The sequence below is a fragment of the Lepidothrix coronata genome, unplaced genomic scaffold (genome assembly GCF_001604755.1).
Source record: "Lepidothrix coronata isolate B3197 unplaced genomic scaffold, Lepidothrix_coronata-1.0 Scaffold0, whole genome shotgun sequence".
NCBI classification, from domain to species: domain Eukaryota; kingdom Metazoa; phylum Chordata; class Aves; order Passeriformes; family Pipridae; genus Lepidothrix; species Lepidothrix coronata.
Window position 1 is genome coordinate 10,734,953 of NW_016690180.1, and position 20,974 is coordinate 10,755,926.

The window sequence follows — 20,974 nt, forward strand, 5'->3', positions numbered from 1 at the left end:
TTTTGGTTTTATTTTGTATTCAATTATGCTTCCAGGGAACAAAGTTCAGATATATCAGAAACCGGGGTCAGTGAAAATGATGAAAATCCTGTGAGGATTATTTCAGTCACACCAGCAAAGACAGAACCTGTGAAAAACAAGGTATGTCTGGGGATTTTATGGACTGTATGTCTGTAGTAAGCTTGGCATTGGGAGTTTATTCAGTACACATCACTGCAGGTGGTCTCTGAGGAACTGGTCATATCCAGTTTCATTTCATGTAGTTCTGTTGGTTTCCTAGCCTGAGAGAAGACCCCTTAGTTTTAAAACTGCTCTTTATTTTATCTAGAGTAATTCCTAGAGCTCATGTGAATGGACTTTGTTCTGTTCTAAAATTCCAAAATATTCCCACCTTTATTCTGTGTTTTCCAGCATAAGTAATAGTAGGGCTGGTATTCAGAGTGAAGGTTCAAATGTGTAGTAGCTTTAACTGAAGATACTGCCAGGAAAATGTCAAGTGGTCCTATGGCATGAGATAAACATCTAACTTTTGGATCTAACTGAAATGTTACTTAAACTTTTTAAAATATTTTTATGCTTCTCCCCCCTTCCATTAGGGAGTGAACAACATGTGTAAATCATCATTTTTTAACCTCTAAACCATACAGTAGAATGAAGTTTAACACAGTTGAGTCCTGCACCTGGGGTAGATTAAGCTCAAGCAGCTGTACAGCACACTGGATCTGCCTGGCTCGAGAGTAGGTTGGCCGGGAAGGACCTGGGGGACCATTTCCCGTGGACAACCAGCACAGTGTGGGTCAGCAGAGTGCCTTGGCAGCAGTGAGGGCAAGCTGGGTCTGGGCTGTGTCAGCAGGAGCATAGCCAGCAGAGTGAGGGATGCTGTTATTCCACCCTATTTGGCATTCAGTAGGCCATACCTGGAATGTTGTGTCTGGAATACTGTATCCTCTCCAGTTTGACATGGATATTGAAAAACTGGAGAGCTTTGCAGGGGGCCACCAAGGTGATAAAGGCTTGGAGATGTTATCGTATTGAAAGGTTGAAAGTGTTGGGTTTGTTCTGCGTACAGAAGAGAAGCCTTGGAGAGGATCAATCAGCCTTTCAGTATCTAAAAGGTATTTATGGAAAAGATGGAAGCATTCTTCTCGAGGCTGCATGCTCACAGAACAAATGGCTACAGCCAGAAGTTGCTTCAGGGGAAATTCTATCTGGACGCAAGTGAAAAAAAAAAATTAAAAAAATCTACATTGTGATAGTGGTATAGGCTGCCCAGAAAAGTGGTGAAATGTCACTGTTCACAGCTTGGCTTGTCAAGGGCCCTGGATAACCCCTGAGGCCCTGCTTGCATCAGAAAATTTGACAAGATGGTTTCCAAAGATCACTTTCAACCTGGATGATTCAGTGATTTAAAATAGATTTTTGTAATAATGTAGGGATACTTAGATGGATTATGCTGTACACATTTTAAGAAGTTAAATATCTGCTCAGTCTCTTTTGATTAGAAGAAATCAGAGTAATAAGCAGGTGGTTTGGATTTATACCATCACATAGAAAAGTTAGGGAAAGTGTATATAAAGTAAATTTTCAAAAATACTTTCCAGGTTCTTGAAGTTGAAATTTCAAAGAGTGGTTATCTGTAAAGTTCTTATGAATAGCAGTTGTAAATGTCTGCTATGAAGCTGCTAGAACAGTAATAAAGATTACAGAGACTGCCTGACTCATTTGAACACTTAAGAAATAATGATAGAATATTAAACAAAAAAAGTCCTTGGTTCAGACACAGTGCTTAGAATAGTGAGTGACGTTAATTGGTTTGTTTGAAATTGCTAAGTCATCCCAGTCATACTTCTTTAGTACCCTTTTTTTACCCCTTCTCCTAACTGTTTTGGAAGTCAATGTTCAAATGAAGGCTTAGCATCCAGTTCCTTCCTCTTTGTTTCCACGTGAATACTGCTCTGTGTAGAGATGTACAGTGCCACCACCCTTTCTGTTTCACATGTACAGATGTGGCTTCATGGTATTTAATCATGTCCATTGCCTTATTCACTGTATGGAGAAAAACGTGCATGTAGGCCATACCTATTCAGGCATGACTGAATTAACAAAGACTGCAAGTTTCATTTATGGTTTGGTCTTACTTCCTTTATCCCCTGTAAGCCTTGAGTTTTTTTTACTGGCACTTAGGACTTTGGTAATCTGCACATTACCGAATGTTGGTCTCAAAATTTGCACATGTTGAAGTAAATATAATTTGCTGTATTGGAATCATTGTTTTTGTTCCTCGGTTCTCTCCTGTCATTTGACAAAGAGGCAGTAAAAGGAGCTTGTCCAGAAGAACCGTCATGGGAGGTGCTGAAATTATTAGTCTTACCGTAATCTCTCTCTCAAGCAACTGAAAGGTTCATTGGGTGCAGATATTACAGATGATTCAGAAAATCATTTTGCAAGAAGAATGTCCAAAATCCCATCTAGTAAAAAACTTCTTATTAGGTCTAAGACCATGTGATGTGTTTTATAAGAACACTTAAGAAAGTTTAAAAAACCTCTTTATTTCTGTTGGAGGGAGGTCACAATTTGAGTTTGCCTTTGGGAATCTTTTTTCCTTCACATTCATGACTTTTATTTTCTAGGAGATTAATTCTGATCAGGCTACACAAGGAAACAGCACTGAACGTGGGAAAAAAAGAACAGCAACAGCATCTGGAACTGAGAATATTCATCAAAAAACAGAAGAAAAAAGTGTAGATGAAACAGGCCCATCGCTAGCAGCAAAAACCAGAAGAGGGCGACCAACCAAACCGGAACCTCAGGGTACCACTGCAAAAAACGAGGAAACAAACAAACCACCTGTCAGGGGAAGGAAGAGAGCAGCAGCCAATCAGGAAAGTCCAGGGAGTTTAGAGGCAGGTAATGCCAAAGCACCAAAACAGCAAGACACAGCGAAAAAGCCAGCGGCAGCACAGAGACAAATTGATCTACAGAGGTAAAAATAAATAAATAATGAAATGCATCGGTGGGGTGGTCCTTTCCTGTCTCAAGACCCTGCATTTGCAATTATAACAAATCTAGAATAGCTGAGGGCACAACTAAACCACAGTGGACACCATGATCCACCATGTGTCATGTTGAGTTCTAACTTTCGAAGTAACTGGGGGAAGGCAGCTGGAATTGGAGAAATGAATTTGTTTAATCGGAACAAGATAAACTTACCTGTTTTCACCAGTTTGGGTTTTTTGTCTGTTGCCTCCTGATTCCCCTTACTAGCATTGCTGTGTAAAAGAACAAAGAGCTAAAGATTTTTCAGTGCATTCATTAATGCCAGGTACACAGGCATTCAGGTACTCTGCTCTGCTTCATTGATAGCAAAGACTTGATAAATTACTATCTTGAATGAACAGAAAAAGATTGTAATTCTAACTGTAACTATTTTTTGGTCTTTTGGGTCTGTGCTTGTTTAATATTAACAGGATTTTAATATCTATTTTAAGTAAATCAAAATTTGAAACTGCATAAACTACAAAACAGCTCTTGGATGATATTTTATTTTTCTATATTCTGGTGTTTAAATGTGTTGATTTGATTTCCAGTGTAAGCAAATTATAAATGTGCATAAACACTGAGAAGTTTGTTTTGCTGGATCTGATACATTAATAACTTCAATGCAAAAGTGGTAGAGCAGTAAGGTCAGCAAAACAGTGTGCTGTAAAAAATCACAAATTAATCTAAAGGAAGAAAGTATAATTGGAATAGTTTCTTTCTGAAGATTTTGTTAAGTCCAAGATCTTGCAGAGAACCTTGATCAAAAATAATTACCTTTTATTCTCAAAGCAAGGTTTATACAGTAGTAAAATGTTCTGTCTGTGAAGAGTGTCATGTTTGTGTACTGCTTTGCAATGCTTGTTTTATACAAGAAATTAAGTCTTCAGAACAAATTGCACTATCCATAGCCTTTAATAAGCCACTTGTATCAGATAGCATCTTTAAAATATGTAATGTCTCAGTGTTTCTTGGACAAAATACCAAAACATTGTTAACGTTTTTCAGAAGCCAGGTGCTTGGAAGTGATGGAGATTCACTGTTGGAGATAGACTCAAGTCCAGAATACTCCCAAAATGCAATGGATCTTTTTAAGGCCTGTGGGAGCAGCCAGGAAGATACTGAGGATACAGAGATAGCGGAGGGAGGCTTCCTTAAGGTGTAGCAGGCATCTTATTTAGGACAATTCTCTGGGTTTTTTATTGTAGCTTATACAGTAAGAAATCAAAGAAATTTGTCATCTAGAAAAAAATGTGTGTAAAAACAGCTGTGTCTGATAGGTTTCTTTGCTTTTAAGTAGAAATATACAAGTTACTATAAATATTTGGAAAACATTTGAAGTAGTGCTTGTTCTGAAATAAGATGGGCTATTTTTATAAACCTGGGTAATTATAGTTAATTAGAACAAGTTACTGTTCTTATTCTCAATTCCAGTGAAAGCATTAGATAACTGTATTTTTGTTTATGCTGAAAAAACATTACTCAGTTGTGGAATTATGAAATGCACAATTCGACTTGTCTGTTTCAGAGTTTATCAGGAAGTTGTGCTGTACAATAACGAAATTCAGCTGTATTCAATTAATTATGTGATTGTGGAGAAGAGATAAGATAGAGTTGGAAGAATCACAGTATAAAGACTGTAAAAGCCAAAATGTAAACAATATTTGGTAGGATTTGATTCTGAATCAATTGTAATTTCAGTGTCCTTACAGTTAACTTGTATTTTCCTTTCTGCCCCCATATAGGTAAAAAGAAAACTTGCTCGAAAAGGGAGGAAATGAAGGCCAAATAAAGGCATGCTCCAAGCTTCTGCAAAACTAGGATTCAGAAATTTCCTGTACAGGAACTGAAATTACTTCAAAACACACAGCTTTCAGCTCTGAAACCAGAAGGAAAACTATGCTTCCCTTTCACATGAAATTAATCCTTCTCAATGGAAATGTAAAGCAGAAACTCTTGAGAAAGAGGCTAAAAGCATCTGTACTTATTTCCCCAGAGACTTTTTTTATGAAAAGTCAATAATTAAGCAAATTGCTTAACACTTGGTTCCAGTTCCTGCATTCTGGAGTTTAAAAGTGTATTTACACCATTAATTTTCATGCTGCATTTTTTTTTAAAGAAAGTCAGAGAAAGTCCTTACACTGACATTGAAAATTCATGATCCTAGAGCCAGGTATTCCCATGTTTCACAGAAAAGGTAGAAGTCTACTGAATGGATTTTAAACAAGACTAGAGTAAAAAAAAATCACAAAAAGTTTTTTTTGCTTTACCTTTGGAGACTGTTTTATGTATAATTCTTTCTGCCTGCCTACTTTTCTGCAAAAATAAGATGTACAGATTTCAGTTCCCTGCTATGAAAAGTCATGTGGTGGCAATTTTATAAATGTTGCTTTCTGATTTTTATCAGAGTGGGAAAGTAATCACTTAAAATTATTATTAATTCGCAAGTAGACATTTCATTTTTTAATTTCCCCCTCCATTTTAGTTTAATATAATTTGCAATAATTGTACATATTGATGTTTGTTTTATAAAAACATATATCACTTTTAAGTGTTTTTACTCCTGCGGTTCTGTTGGAATATTCTAAATTTTAAAGGGGTAAAGACAGTCCAGCATTTGATTTTATAATGTTTGTCACCAGATTTTTATTATTGATGTAAAGAAAAAAAAAATCAATTTTTAAAAATAGTTGGACTTTGGCAGCTTTGTAAGGAAAGTTGGAAATGTTTAGGATTGCTCTCAATTTTAAGCATTGTGCTGATTGGAAGTAAGTCTGTTTTGCATTTTGTCTTCCTGTCCAGGCTCATTTTTTAATGTTTATTTTAGAAGATTGTTGCATCAATATTATGTTTCCTGGCATTGTTCAGCATAGATACAGTGTACACTTTTATGTACACATGATCATATTTAAGTTTGTTGCATAAAATAAACGCTTCTAGGTGTCACATGGCGGTCTTTTTTTAACTTTTTTTTTTTTTCTTTCACAGAAAACAAATTGCTATGTCTGTGCATAGACTTGGACATTCATAGAAATACTGTACGGAGCAAAGAAGTTGTAATGCAGACAGTTACGTAGCTTAAGAGACAAGTTTTTTAGGTAAAGTTACAGTGCTTTATCTTGTGAAGGGGGTTGGTCTGCAGAGTGACAGTGAAGAGTTTGCTTTGTTTCCCAGTGCCTCAGTTCCCCATTTCTCTTCTGCTAATTGTTTTGAAATCCCTGGATTCATTATAGAAGAGCTGGATGCTGGTGACATTAGTTAAGGATTACTTGTCCTCCTAAAATGGGTTGTGTGCTCTTGAACAATGACTAAGTCTTTCTTACCGAGTGTAACAATGTGTGTTATTTTTCCTGTCTAACAGAAAATGAGACTGTGCATAAAGTGGTGTGTGCAGCTCTCCTTCTAAAGCAATCTGTGATGCTTTGACTTGAGGGATTTGAAATGCTTTTTACAGAGGGAGACCAGGAGATTTTAAAAGCATTTAATTATGCATCCATCAGGAGTTTGATTTCTAAAACTGAAATCATTTCACAAGATGGATTTACTGATCATAATGCAGTTTCTTTTTAGGCTCTGGTCAAATACTTCTCTCTCATGAAAGTTACAGCACTTTGATTTAAACTAATTTTAAAATGTTTTAGTTCGAAGTTTTTGGGAAACCTGAAAAAGAAACTTGCTTTTAGAAATGAGTTCTGGTACCTAATGGTGTGCCTCTAACAGTGATTTGAAATCTGGACTTGACAAATCTTGCAAATATTCAGATTTGTTTCCAAAAGCTTTGATTTTTGTGAAGTGGATAATTTTTTGATTTTTTCCTTTTTTTTCGTTTTTGTTTTTTTTTTCTCTTTTTTTCCTTTTTTTTCGTTTTTGTTTGGTTATATAATCAGTTCAAATATCGAGTTACTCAAGGAATCATGATAGAATAATTTAGGTTACAAGGGGTTTCAGAAGGTTCAGTGTCATGCTCAGAGCAGGGTTTGCAGTTGGCTTTCTGCAAATGGAGTCTCTTTCTCCTGTGTTTTTTTAAGTGGACATCTGAGTTACTTCTACATGTTGATTATCAATGGAATCATTTGGTACATTCATGAAGTAAATTATGCTGGGCAAAATGCAGCTTTGAGCCAAAATGCAGCTTACAAAAACTATATTTAATGTCTAGTGGTGATCCACTGGTTTCTTTTCAGAACTTACCCCAGACAAGGTTATGTACAGCATTTCTCTGCCTGCCCCCACTTTTCCCTTGCCAAAGTCCTGAGAGCAGCCGTGGTGCTGTTCAGGGTTGCCTGCTCTGTCAGAGCAGTGTCCCCGGAGGCCAGGGGACACTGAGCAGTCACAGCACATTCATAGAATCACAGAATGTGCTAAGTTGGAAGGGACCCAAAAGGATCATCAAGTCCAACTCTTAGCCCTGCACAGGACCATCCCAAGAGTCACACCATGTGCCTGAGAGTATTGTCCAAACACTTCTTGAACTCTGTCAGGCTTGGGGCTTTGACCACTTCCCTGGAGAGCCTGTTCCAGTGCCCAAACCCCCCTCTGGGGGAAGAACCTTTTTCTAATATCCAACCTAAACCTACCCTGACACAACTTCAGGCCATTCCCCCAGGTCCTGTCACTGGTCACCACAGAGAAGAGATCAGTGCCTGCCCCTCCTCTTCCTCTCACAAGGAAGTTGTAACTGCAATGAGGTCTCCCCTCAGTCTCCTCTTCTCCAGGCTGAACAGAACAAGTGACCTCAGCCGCTCCTCATATGGCTTCCCCTAAAGGCCCTTCACCATCTTTATTGCCCTCCTTTGGACACTCTCTAAGAGTTTCATGTCTTTCTTATATTGTGGTGCCCAAAACTGCACACAATATTCAAGGTGAGGCCTCCGAAGTGCAGTGCAGAGCAGGACAATGCCCTCCCTCGACCAGCTCAGCCTGGATACAGAAAGCACAGACATCATTTTTATACATACATAATTTATGCATTGCTAGTACTTACGAGGCTTTAAAAATAAACTCTGTTGAAGAGCAATCAGAATAAAACTGGAGAATGGGAGGCAAATTATCCAAAAAAAGGTGTGTGGGGTTGTACATGGCCATACATGGGGTTTCAAATGTTTTACATCAGAGTGAGGTTTTTCTCATTGTAATAAGGAAACTGAGGCTCAGAGTTCTTCCCTTGTTAATGTGCGATAAAGAGAAAGCCCGATAAAACCCAGTCTTTATGGCTTTTACCCAGTGTAGGATTTAGAGGTGCTGAGTTTCACGTTCAGTTACATAGTTAGAGCCAAGTTCTTATCATCTTTAAGTTCTCATCTTCATAAATGTGTGGCTGTGTTTCTTAGCAGACATACAGTTCTTTCTGTTTCTTTGTGTTCTCTGATGCCTGGAGTGCATGGCTTTCATCACAGTAAGACAGGAAGGCTCTTCTGAGAACATACTTTGTAACATACTAAATTAAACCTCTACCACTCAACAAAACTAAATCTGAATAGTTGTTTTGGATAAAATAATAATGTTGTCTAGAGCAATCTTAAACAGGAAAAACAATATGCATTACAAACCTTTTCTGCACATGCTGACAAGCTCTGTAAGTTTTAGAACTGATAAACAACAAAACCTTATCTAAAATGCACTTCCAGCTTTTAGATACTTGGCTCACATTGTTGGACCAAGTTCAGCATTAAACTGGCTCTTGAGTGTCAAATTAACTAGTGGGGCTGTCACAGCTGAGCTGTTTCCTCTAAAGATACAGAAAGATATGGTATCACCAAACATTTGCAATATGTAGGAAACTTGCTTTTTAAAGAAATCATCCATGTGGAACCTAGTTCTCTTGCATGTGTGCTCCACTACTGTACTTATCAGTAGTCATAGTTCTGTTTGTGCTGGGAAATCAAGTCCCAAATTGGTGGTCAAGGAAATAGCCCAAACTAAAACTGGACTACCAAGTCGACTTTCCAGCCAGGCTGCAGGTGTGCATAGCTGATAACCAAGCAGAGTAACTGGTCTCAGCCCAAGGAATAGCAAGGTGTTAAAAGGCAGTAGCAAAGTTCTTCTGTACAGCAGCACTTGGTGGGTCTCTTGAAGCCTTGGAGCCCTTGAATCTTAAATTACTGACGAGGAGGGAATCATCCTGCTGATGAGTACCCCAGGTAGTCAGATGGCCAGAAGAAAGCTTAAACAGTAAGATAAAATACTCTTAAACTTCAAAAGCCAGCAGCAGCTTCTGTTCTTTAAGTTTTTAATCCAGACATTCCCTGGATCGATTTTCCTCCATTCCTGGAAGGCAGCAAACAAGACCAAACTTCTCAGGAGAAGAACTTGGAAGTCTGGGTACACAAGCAGAGGTGATTGCTGATAGCCTCTCCCTTCCCTGCTGTACAGCATGAGTCAGGGGAGTGGGTCCAAATTTCCTATTCCTGTAGTTTACTACATGAGAGACCAAAGGGTGTGTGTGACCCAGTTTTTCCCTTCAATCTCACACTCTGTGATCTGCTTCTAACTGCAGGTGGCCAGTTCCACAGCTCCCATCAGAGATTCCCTAGCACCGAGTCAGTGTGGTGACCCGCAGGATGACTACTTTCACAAATCTGACTCCCTGGTATACTACAAATTCAGAGTAGGAACATCCCTCACTCCAGGGAAGTTTGCAGCCTTATTTTTTTGCAGTCTAAAAGGAGATGAGCAAGTTTTTGGCGTGTGCACCTGCTTGTAAAGAAATGAGTGGGACCACAGGCAAAAGCTTGTTGCAGTTCAGACAACCTCCTGCTTGCCTGGGCTGCAAGAGCCGAAGGCACAGCCATGTGTCCTCCAGGATTTGGTAGGAGCAGCATCACACCTGAATTCAGACAGCATCACATGCCAAAAGGTGCTGTGAGCATGTTCTTTGCCGCCTTGGTATCATATCAGGCAGTGTGCAGTCATCATATCACTGCCCTGGAAAGTCTTGTTAACCTGATGGAAACACCTTTCTGACCCACAACAGGGCATCTTCTCCCTGCCTAGTGAAAGTCATGACAAACTTATCAGGGGAATGTCAGACAGCAGTGGCAGGTGTTACAAGCCAACAGGAGGAAGTCAGGCTCACGGTGACCCCTTCAGCTTTGGCAAGAAATGATTCTAAGAAGCCGTTCAACTCTGAACCTAGAAGATTCCTCAACTGCACAGCTACATCCATGGTCAGCAGAGCAGAAACATCCACGGGGAACACAAATGGACAGCCAACAGGAGAGACATGTCTGTTTTTCAGTGGGAGCACAGAGGTTATCCAAGCTAATTTTTAACCTGCTGAAGTTGTGCTGGCAGCAGTGCAGTCTCAGCAGTGTGCCAGCTCAGGCAAGAAGCGTGACCAAATCGCTTTGGTACATTGAGCATCTTCCTGCCACCCTGCCAGCCATGAGGGCTCAGATGTGTGTGCATAATGCTGCAAGACAGGTGTGTTCCAGAACAAGAAATACATGTTTTGCTCCTTAAGTTCAGGCATTTAATTCTTCTTTCATTGCCCTGGAAACAGAAATTGATGTGTTGACTATGATGCACCAAAGCTTCTGAAGAAAGAGATGGTGGGTGATCATGGCTGAGTTTCTCTTGGGTCCGATGGCTGTAAAGCAGGTGGGGAGTCACTGCGTGCTTTAGAAACTTCATAGGCAATCATCTGATTTCTTACCTTGGCATGGCACAGTTGCAATAGCCAGCATCTGGCTGGGCAGTGGGCACAGAGTCCTGCACCCTACCCCAGGGAAAGCTGGGACACGCAGAATATTTTGCTCTGTGGTATGAGTGAAAACTGAGAATACCATTTACTTTGGCATATATTCAGGTGCCTTTGTATCATTCATCTCAGTACTGCCCCCAAACCAGAAACAAGCCAGGTTTGTGCTGGTGGCCAAGGTCTGAGCCATCAGTTATGTGCTGTCTCCAGAGTGCATGCAGGGTGCCCTGTGCTCCCTGCTGCCCTGTCTTCTCCACTTCCTGTGAAATTAGGAGAGGCTGTCACTTCTCAAGTAATTCAGGACATCACCTCCTTCAATCCCTGAGTGTTCCCAGGAAAGGAGAGAGCAATTTGTAGTCTGGATAAATTATTCTGGATGGTGGTAGCAGCAACCATTGTTTATCTTTCCATATACTGTTACACCAGGACAGGATTCAGGCTGGGACATGGACAAGGAAGCTGCTATGCACAGTCTTGGGGTGGGTGTGACCACAGTAGCTCTGTACCTTTCCTCAGTGCCCTTTCTGATTCCCTTTTCTCAATCTTCCAACTGTAGTACATTGCTTCCCAGCTGTTCTTCCAGACTCCCTTTGCTGTATCCAACCGTGCCTGCACGTTGATCTTCTGCATTACCTTCTCATTTCCATCTGCATGAGCTTAGCTTTGAGCATAAAAGGATTTGGGGAGAAAGCAGACTCCATGCTATGATTCATTTCTGATACTTGTGGGGGGCCTGCACTTCAAAGTTTATCAGGCTCTGCTTTAGTAACAGGCTTTTCAACTCTGCTTTTCCCACAAAGACCCAACGTTCAGAGCAGGTATCCTCCCTAGGTCAGCACTGGTTGCTGCTGTTACACCCTCTGTCAGATGGGGTGTTTCTCACAGTGCACCTGCCATGCAGGTTCTCTAACTTGTGTGTTACTGTGCTGTCACCCAGCCTGTGAGCCACACTGTCACCTCAGGAACTGCCTCAGAGTCTGTCAACATGCACTGAATTGCCAAATCTCCAGATGCTTGAGGAAAGTTTTTCTGGTCGTCTGGACTATAACAAGCTATCACAGGAGATCCAGCATCCCCCCACCCAGAAGGAGGGTGTATTTTCAATCCTTTCTGGTTTCCACAGTGTGTGAATCACCAAACCCTCATACACTGTACATAGAAGCTCACAGTGGCATTTACAGTCCTGTTGTGTTGACCATGAGGTAGACACGGTCATCTCTGTGGCTTTCCAAGTTTCAAAGCCATTTTCCTGGTGAGATTTTAGAGTATCGGAGTATTTCCAGGCCAAACTTACTCCCAACCACTTAATACCAACCTGAGATCATGTCCCTTTTACATGACCTGGTCACAGCTAAAATGCCAGGTGCTGCATCCACCCCCTTGACTCATCATCCCCCCAGGCTGTCTGTAAACTACTGCTCCCTGAGGCTTTTTTTGTGCCTGTGGAAAGGGGGATGGGCACCACCAGTGCTGTGGCACCACTGCATCTCCTACACAGTTTCACCAAGCATGTTGAGTCTGACCAGCACAGTGCTTTCCCACATAACCATCAGGTATTAGATACTGTTTGGCTATTTGTGAGGGCACTTCCACCCCCAGAGCTACAAGCACAGGTATAGGGGCCTTCCTATTAAATTTAGTAAGACCGACTTGCCATCTTCTTCAGATCTCAGGAGCTCAGATCTGTTTTTTATTTGGTCACTCTTCATTGCCTTGAAATGGTAATGGGTTCCTCCTCCAAAAGACCACTTACCCAAATGCCCAAGCCCCTTCCCCCTGCCACATGGGAACCGCACCACATGCCAAGGATACTCTTAGTCTTTGCTGGGGAGCAGGGCAGGGTTCCTGCTCTAAGCATTTCCTTATGTGAATTGTTTCTTGAGGATGGTTTTGGATGCTGCCCAAAGCAGTTGGCCAAGATGATACCAGAATGTAATTTGATTCTGCATCAATGAGCTGCTTTCTTTCCAAAACATTGTAACTTTAAGCCAAAATGTGGGTTAGTTTTTTGTTGGCGTTTAGGTTTTTGTTGGTGAGGGGTTTTTTTAACCTTTTTGCTATTGAGAGGGCTTTGTCATTTCACGTCTACAGGATGTGGCCCTTTTGTGTCTATTTGCTTCTTTTGCAGCGACATTGAACAGACACAGACCCCTTAGTCCACAGTTGCTTGTGTGGACAGCCAGCTGCCTCCAGCCCAGCCCATCAGAGCAGGACCTGGCACTCCCACTCCATGTGCCTCCTTCAGCCTGCTGGTGACACTTGGCTTAATGCAGCCCAGGACAGTTTGCTGCCTTTTTCAAAAGCAGAGGTTAGTGGCTCATGTTCAACTTGGTCCAGACCCTGAATCCCCAGGTTCGTCTCTGCAGAGTTGCTTTCCAGTTGCCCCAGCCTGTACTGGTGCCTGAGATTGTTCCTCCTCAGGTGCAGGACTCTGCTCTTCCCCTTGATGACTCCTCACAGATGAGAACCATTCTCAGGCGAAAAGAATGGCACTTGAACAATACAAAGAACAACTCTTTCCCTCTGTTTTTAAGAACCTTTTGGGGTTGGTTTGTGCTTTTGTTTTTTCCCCCTCCACCTCAGTATAGTAACTTTTGTTCATACGTCTGCTGCTGAACAGTTCTCTTTCCTGACAAGTACGGTCTGGAGACAGTTTACCCTAGTATTTTTGATGTGGTTCAGACCACTGAAGGACTTCAGTGTGGAATAAGTTATAGAGGGCAACATGTATGCCAAGCAAAAGAGGGAGAACATCTGTCCCTCTTGCCCCCATCCCAGCAGGTCATTCACCTGTAGGAAGTTCATATACAGGATTAATTTCTTGTTTCCTCTTTAACAGTAAAAGCCATAAAGATCAGGTGTTTTCATTCTATTTGAACTGACAGCGTTTTAAACCACTTTCTACACAGATAGATCACTTCACACACCACAGTTTTTCACAGCAAGGTGAAAATGTGATCGCCAGCACATCCAGTGACACCTGGGACCTGCTTTGTGTCTGGTGTTTGCTCTTCAGCCTTATGCTGAGGGAAACAAAGCTGTGGCCATTACATGATTTCCAGTGCTCACTCTTTGTTATGGCTGACTGCAGTGTGAAATGGGACCAGCCAGTTCCAGGCCTTTTTTTGAACCAAAATCCATACTGGAGCATAACTGGCTTTTATCTTTTTGGGCTGTAACCAGTAAAATGTTCCTGCTTTAAGAAAGCCACCCTCCTACCCACCTCTGCACCCAGGCAGCAGGTAGGTGTTTAAAAATGGGGACAGCCAGTTTTGCCCTGAAACAGTAACATGGCTGAGCTGCAGGGAACTTCCCAAACCTCTTAGGATCAGCAGGAACTTTGACTACTCACTGTCTATCACACTCTTAAACTGCCAGCTGTGAGAAGAGGATTTGGGAAAGATGGAGGAAGGGAAGAAACCAGGGCAGGGAAAGCAGAGCACTGTCCCTTTTCCCACCTGCTGTAGGTGCCCTGCACCACACTTGCAAGCGAAGGCAGCTGTACATGGAGGACTTGGGTTGCTAAAGGGTCTGGTGGCTCAGGTAACATCAGCATAGAACAGGTTCTCTCCCCCCTTTCCCCCCCAGCACGACCACACTCGTATTTGCCTCACCATCCCTGCTGATTACCCTTTATTTTATATGAGGTTGTCACAAACCCACCTAAAGTCTTCATGTATTTCAACACAAAGCAGCCACTAAGTGAAGCAATGTAATTTATTTGACATTATACCAGACACGGGTGCTCCAGATCCAGACTTGACCTTAAAAACAATTTAAAATCCTGGATTTGCTGTATTGGAGGTATCAGTTACCCGCCTGAGAGCCAAATGTGTCAGTATTACAGCCACTGAAACAGAAAAGTAAGTACAGGACCAGTCAAGCTAGCAAGCACCATCAGTCCATTTCAGCTGTGAACTCGCTTCCAGTTTTGGGGGGCTGGAAGAAATGACAAGGCTGTTGGACAACTTCACAAGTATTTCAGTATAAAGCAGCTCTCAGTTACTCATGTCAGTGTCTTAACTACAGAAATTAGGAAATATGGATTTCATTTTTTTTTTTTCATTTCTCTGAATTGATGTCAAGTTAAGAGAAGCCCCCACCCACAGGAGAGGGGGGCTGGGGAGTGCTCCCTCTCCCTCACCCCTCTTAAAAAATGAGGTACCACAATACGACACAGCTCCCAATGACAGTAAATTAAAACAAAAAACCCAAACATCATCTTACACCATAAAACTGTGCAGCACTATCCCAGCTGTTAGAGCCTGCCCAGAAACCTGCAAAACCTGCCCAGGGACAAACACACACCTGAAGATGGGACATAGATCTGAAACCGAATTACAACCAGCTCCACAACAAACTCGCTGCTCGTTGCTTCAGCTGCACAGCCACTGTCTTCAAACTGCTTTACTCCATTTAACAAATGTTGACAAATGCCAAAATGAATAGTTTGTGCTGGTAGCAAATCCACAGCTGTGATCTCTACTAGATTCTTCTACAGCTGAACACCAGGGCACTGTTATTACCCAACAGGCTGTCACCTCCCAGTGCAAGAACCAACTGCAGTTTATATGAGGTACATAGTTTAAAATGCACACAGATGACATGAACATGAGTGGTGCTGGAAAATCCAAAGAGTTGTTTTTCCTCTGTGAGTTATTGGCTTTGTTCCTTCAGATGCAGCCTTTGAAGGGATACACAAGGTGTTGCAGCTGTACATGTATTTCCCAGACCATCACAAGAGGCAGTCCTCGCTGAAATAACACACCCTTCCATTACACAACTTATATTTACACAATTTTCTTCTTAAAAACTATTAAGATGCACCATGAAAATGATCATCCCTTTCTCTCTTGTTACTGACATGGAGGCAGTAGACCCTGTTATCTCAGAACAATCTAAATTGCCAGAAATAAAATGAAAACTGTTTTCAGGGAAACATGCATTTATTGTTAAGCATTCCCAGTGAAAATCAACATCTTTTAAAATGTGTGTTTATTTTAAAAATTATTTGTGTACAAAAGTGTTTGTGTAGTTTTTATTTTCAAGACAAAAAACACTGATGCTGCATTCCAGCCCCCCGCCCCCCTCCTCTTCTACAGGAAGTCTGATGCTTAGGAAGCAACCTCCTGCAGTATTTATTGGTAAATATATATTTACTAGAAAAGTCAGAATTTAGGATGGAAAAGGTAAGAAAAGCAGGGTTCTTCAGCAGTTGACATCAGCATTCCTATGATAGCAGCCTCCTTCTGACACTGCACAGAGCACCAGCAGTTGCCGCAAATTGCAAACCAGACAAGTACAGCATTTTCACAGTACATTTCCTCGTCTGTCAAGTCATGGACCTGAACTTACATTATCGATGAAGGGCTCAGCACCATGAGCGATCCTGTAGTTATTTTAATGCCTACAAAGCAGGTAACAGCAGAGAAGGAACATCACAGCACAGTACAGGGCAAATGATTCGCAAGAGTTTGTCCAGTGAGAAGAAATCTGAAGTCAAGTTGCTGCCAACAGAGCACTGCAGCTGGAATAACCAAGCCAGAAGCCAAATGTGTTGATGGCAGTTGGTCTTGTGAGTCTGATGATGAGTCAGCTGATGACACTAACAGCACAAGTGGGAAGAGCAAGCTACATCATTCACAGATAGGTTTGGAACAGATCAGAAAACTAGCAAGAGAGAAGCAACTGCCGCTTTGCCTAGCCCTAGGAGAAAGCTGTGCCTGGAAAACGAGGATGGTACCTGTGAAAACGTCTATATGGTCTTCCCAGAAGAGGCCTTAGGCACCCAACAAGCATCTTGACTTCCATGCTTTAGTTCTGTGGTGCAACAGATGATGATGATGATGAAATGCACTTTTGCTATCTCTTGTTGAGCCAACTGCTCATTAAAACCACACAAAACTAAGCAGTGGCCACACTCATCAACTCCATCAACAAACCAGAGCAGGAGAGGACACCTCATCTTCCTGTTGCCTCTGCTCATCAGCAGACACTAAGTAAAACTAACTTTTTCTGCTAAATTATTTAACATCTCCCCCTTTGGGCAAGCCTCCAAGTCCAAGCCAGCTTTTGTTGGTGTTTCGGAAGGAAACAGGACATGCACAGTTAGATTTCCCCTTGCACTAAAAATGGAACACTTACTCATCACAGTGCATGACCAATGCAGTAAACAAGAAGTCTTGCTTGAGCATGTGTTTTGATTTCCCCCCACTCCCCTTCTCCCTTCCCCGATGACATAAGCAATCCATATACTCTGAAGTGCCTAGTCTGAGTCACAGTTGTTAAGCTTAAATTTGCATAGTTTAAATGTTTCTGTTACCCACACCATCTAATGCAGATTTGGTGTTACAAAGTAAGATTCTTTCTGGCTCTTTAATTCCTCCTTTTAGACAAAACAAAAAAAATCCTATATTCCTTATGTCAGTGTTCCAGTACTATTTTACATGGAAAACAGTTGAATACAGTGATAATTCAAAAAAAACCCTAAGACACGTTTGTAAGCCAGTAGTACCTAATTACTTGGATAAATACTACCAAACCAATTATAGTCAAGGCCCCATGTACTCTGTGGTAAGCTTAAAAAAAAAAAAGTTTGGAGTATGCAGAATAAATAGCACTGACACATCTTTCCAGAAGGGTATGTATCTTAAGTTTTTTGTTTTCAAAATGCAACAGTTTGTCATGCTGAGAACACAGCTTGTTCACAGAAGCAACGGGAGGAAGCTGTGAATTTGGCAAGGGGGTGGGATACAGTCAGGGCTTTTAGTACTCATGGGAAAACAGAGCTTTTGGCAACAGGAAAGAGCATTTCTCTACCTCTGAACAGAGCTTTACTATGCTCTTGGAGAAACTGGATGAGATAGGATACACCATTTTGCTGGATGCATGTTAAAATGTTCAGCAGTGAAATCCAATGGAGCTCTGGCAATCCATAAGCGTCATTACCAGTATCTTGTTTAGAAAAATGGGGCCATTTAGACTTCAAAATGACTGTTTCTCAGCCATCATCTGGCACAATAGAGGAAGACAATGGAGGGTTTATCTGTACTGAGACAGCAACTGTACCTGTGTTTTGTGTTCTTGTTTTAAGGAAGTGGTAAATGTGCAGCCCAATTCCACAGCTGGAGAGGACTGCACGGCAACTCCATGTCCTGTGGACGCACAGGGCCCTGAATAGTGATGTTCAGTGAAAGAGAAAACAGAACTACCATTTGTATGTACAAACTCACGATGATAAACTGAACACTAAAAGCAAAATTCCTAGGGCTCAGCCCCAGCTGCAGTGAAACTAACCTTGTACAGCATTATCCCTATATTCAACTCTGATAATTACTGAGAATACAAAAACATTCCTTATAAAGGAGTCACATGTCAAAATTCGGAGGGACTTCAGACCACAAGTGTCTCCTTAATGCTGGATCACGTTTCTTTCCCAGCTCACTTCTTGAGAAGCTTCCTGCCAGCACCTGAGCTAGCATTAAGCTAACGAGCACATGGATGGAGGGCAAAACCCACAATCCAACATTTATACATAAGGGGGAAAGGAAAGACAAAAGTATTTTGCAGTAGAGAAGAAAATGAGGTAACTCCATGAGAGAAGTAAAACTTAACAGGGCATTCTTTCAGAGGTGACCATGCTCACCTAAGAACCATTTCCCCTTTTCTCCCTCTCCCCCTTTCCCCGGCTTCATTTATCCCTTTACATACTGTTGGAAAAACCCACTGTTCTTAGGAGACTAGTCTTATCAAAAGACAAGTTCAGAAGCCCATAACTGAGAATTTTTATGTCCCCGACAATGATTTCCAAGTTCTTTCTTTTGATAAATAGCAGCGAAGAACAAAGGAAAGTAGTAAGCGATTCATATTTACCACCAGGGTAAAAAAAAGGTGTTGATGTAATCAAGAAGTTCTTAGCCTGTATAACAGAAAGACAGCAACTTGAGATTAACACAAGTGGCATTTTGCCAGTTTCCTACTGTCCCTGGTTTCCACCTAGCAAACCAGCTGGACAGTAGCAGCTTTTTGTTTAAAAAAAATAAATAAATACAAGGAAAGTCAAAACAACTCATTTCCTTTGGCATCATTGCAAATGATTTACACTAACTCAAGAAAACTGGTCACTGACTACACCTTAAAAAGCAGTAAGTATAAAGACTAAGCAAATGCATTTAGTATTGCACTGATATGAGTTCAAAGTATTTACTGTCTGTGCCCTATTTTAAGTTTGGACACATCAGACAGAGCAGTACAGGGAACATCCCTGAACTAGCCAGGTCTCTACAGCTCTGTTTTCTGGTTCTGTTCCCCTACCACTATGCTCCAGGTATTTAACAGATACCATAATGTTCCTGATTTCCTCTAGTATGAGTTATAAACAGACTATGAAGTGTGAAACTATTTCAACTTGAACTTCATAGCTCTAGAAAAAAACCCAAATGGGCATATATTTCCCCACCCCATTAGTCCACAGTTTAGGAGAAAAAAAACCCCAGCAAAACAAAACAGTCATAGAAAAGATGACTTATACAGTACTCCATTATCCACAATCCCTATTCTCTAGTCTCAGGATTTCTCTGAACTTCCTTGTCAGATATATTCTCAAAAGTTAGCATCATATTCACAAAGACATTACAGCTCTCTTTAAATAGATGTACTAGTGTCTGAAGTTGCAAAACTAATAATTTTCAAGCTTTTGCACTCAGGATGAAATGTCATTTTAATACAAATAAAAAGACTGACTGTATGTACAAGCCAAGGTAAGATTTCAGTTCTCGTTTATCAGAAACATCAATCCAAAAGAAAGCTAAATTGAGAACACACTTCTACTTCTATGAGCATTTGAAGTATGTACAGTAAAAACACCACCACAGCCTCCATGTGTTAACCAGAGAAAAATGCGAGCAAGGATGAATTTTAAAGTACCTGGTAAGCAATCCTTAAATTGAAGCCCAAAATAAAGCTAGAAAACTGCTGCAAAAAACAGCTGATTGCATCATATCAAGTACTCAAAAAAATTTTTTTTCATTCTCAGTATGCTGGAGAATCAGCTTTGTCCCCCTTCAAACACCATGAAATCATATTATCCAGAATGTACTGAAGAACACTTTACAGCTATTTAAGACCAAAAAAAAGGAAATGAAACCAGCTCCATCTTTCTGTGCTGTATCGAGGCATACTCCTTACATGATTGTGTAGAAAACATGATGGATGAAAATCATTACTGATAATTCAAAATATATATTTTTAAAGGGGAGCCTAGACTACTGTAATGGCACACATAATACCTATAGATGATGAAACATAATCAACAGTATGATGTAAGGGAGAGGAGAATCAGGTTTCCCAATTAATAAGCTAGAAAGAAAATGGTTCTGAATAGCTCACCATTTGGAACTTTGGGTAAGTCTTGAAAGTCTGTCAGGAAAAAAGTTACAAAAGCAAACGAGTATTTCCATGGTGCTCTCTTCAGCAACCCTACCTAATATGTCTATTAAGTACAAGCATGCAAATATAGGTCAATCCACAGGCACATAGGATCCATGTTAAAAACAGTAAGATAACTGTGATGAGTGGCACCAACAATTTTGATGACTAACACTCAAAAATGTTGCTTTCTGAATTACTAAATCAAAATCCTGAAGCAAGTTCCTGCTAGTCTTCGTCACACTGCTAAACACTAAAGTAGGCATGTTTTTCCCCGTTATCTTAGCTGAGCTCAAAGAATTTTTACAATATTTAGTAAGAAAAAAAAAATTAAAGTATTTCCCCTTTTTAAATTTACACAGACGTTTAATTAGCTTTATTTACAGAGCGCTTTTTTCAGTCTCCAATAGTGCCTAGATAGCATCATCAGGCAAGAGTGCCAGTTTTGAAAGAGAATCTATATAGAATCCTAGGATAACAGATGGTGATGCTCCTCCAGAAGGGGCAAGCTGGACTACAGAAGCAGCTCTCTCTATATGGCTCAGTTACTCAGGAGTAATTCTGTTGCAGTCTCTACATCCCATGATTTTGAAGACAAGGCCACTATTACTGCATTCTGCAATGAGAAAACAAAAGCAATAATATTTTCAGTGTGTGAACCTGCAGCTCCGAGAAGTGGAATGAAAAGTTCACAGATTAATCAGAACATGTTAGTTTACCATTTATTAAATTCCAACAAATAATTTATAGAAAAATTTTTTCAAAAAGGCAGAGGTAGCTCACAAGATTCACCAGTAACGTAGTATTTTACTC

General features: G+C 40.8%; 2 protein-coding genes across 3 annotated transcripts in view; one reads left to right on the top strand and one right to left on the bottom strand.

Moving 5' to 3' along the window:
* Positions 1-2,987, top strand: part of PDS5A (PDS5 cohesin associated factor A) — a 73,095-nt gene extending 70,108 nt beyond the window's left edge. The window contains exons 31-32 of the mRNA XM_017823450.1: positions 36-141; positions 2,631-2,987. Of these exons, the coding sequence (XP_017678939.1) occupies positions 36-141; positions 2,631-2,987 (463 nt within the window). The remainder of the gene's footprint in view (positions 1-35; positions 142-2,630) is intronic.
* Positions 2,988-14,799: 11,812 nt separating this feature from the next.
* Positions 14,800-20,974, bottom strand: part of UBE2K (ubiquitin conjugating enzyme E2 K) — a 46,994-nt gene continuing 40,819 nt past the window's right edge. The window contains exon 6 of one of the 2 annotated variants that reach the window (XM_017817670.1): positions 14,800-20,777. In XM_017817670.1, coding sequence (XP_017673159.1) covers positions 20,703-20,777 — 75 coding nt within the window. In that variant the 3' untranslated portion in view covers positions 14,800-20,702. The remainder of the gene's footprint in view (positions 20,778-20,974) is intronic. The other variant, XM_017817588.1, reaches the window with a different exon arrangement.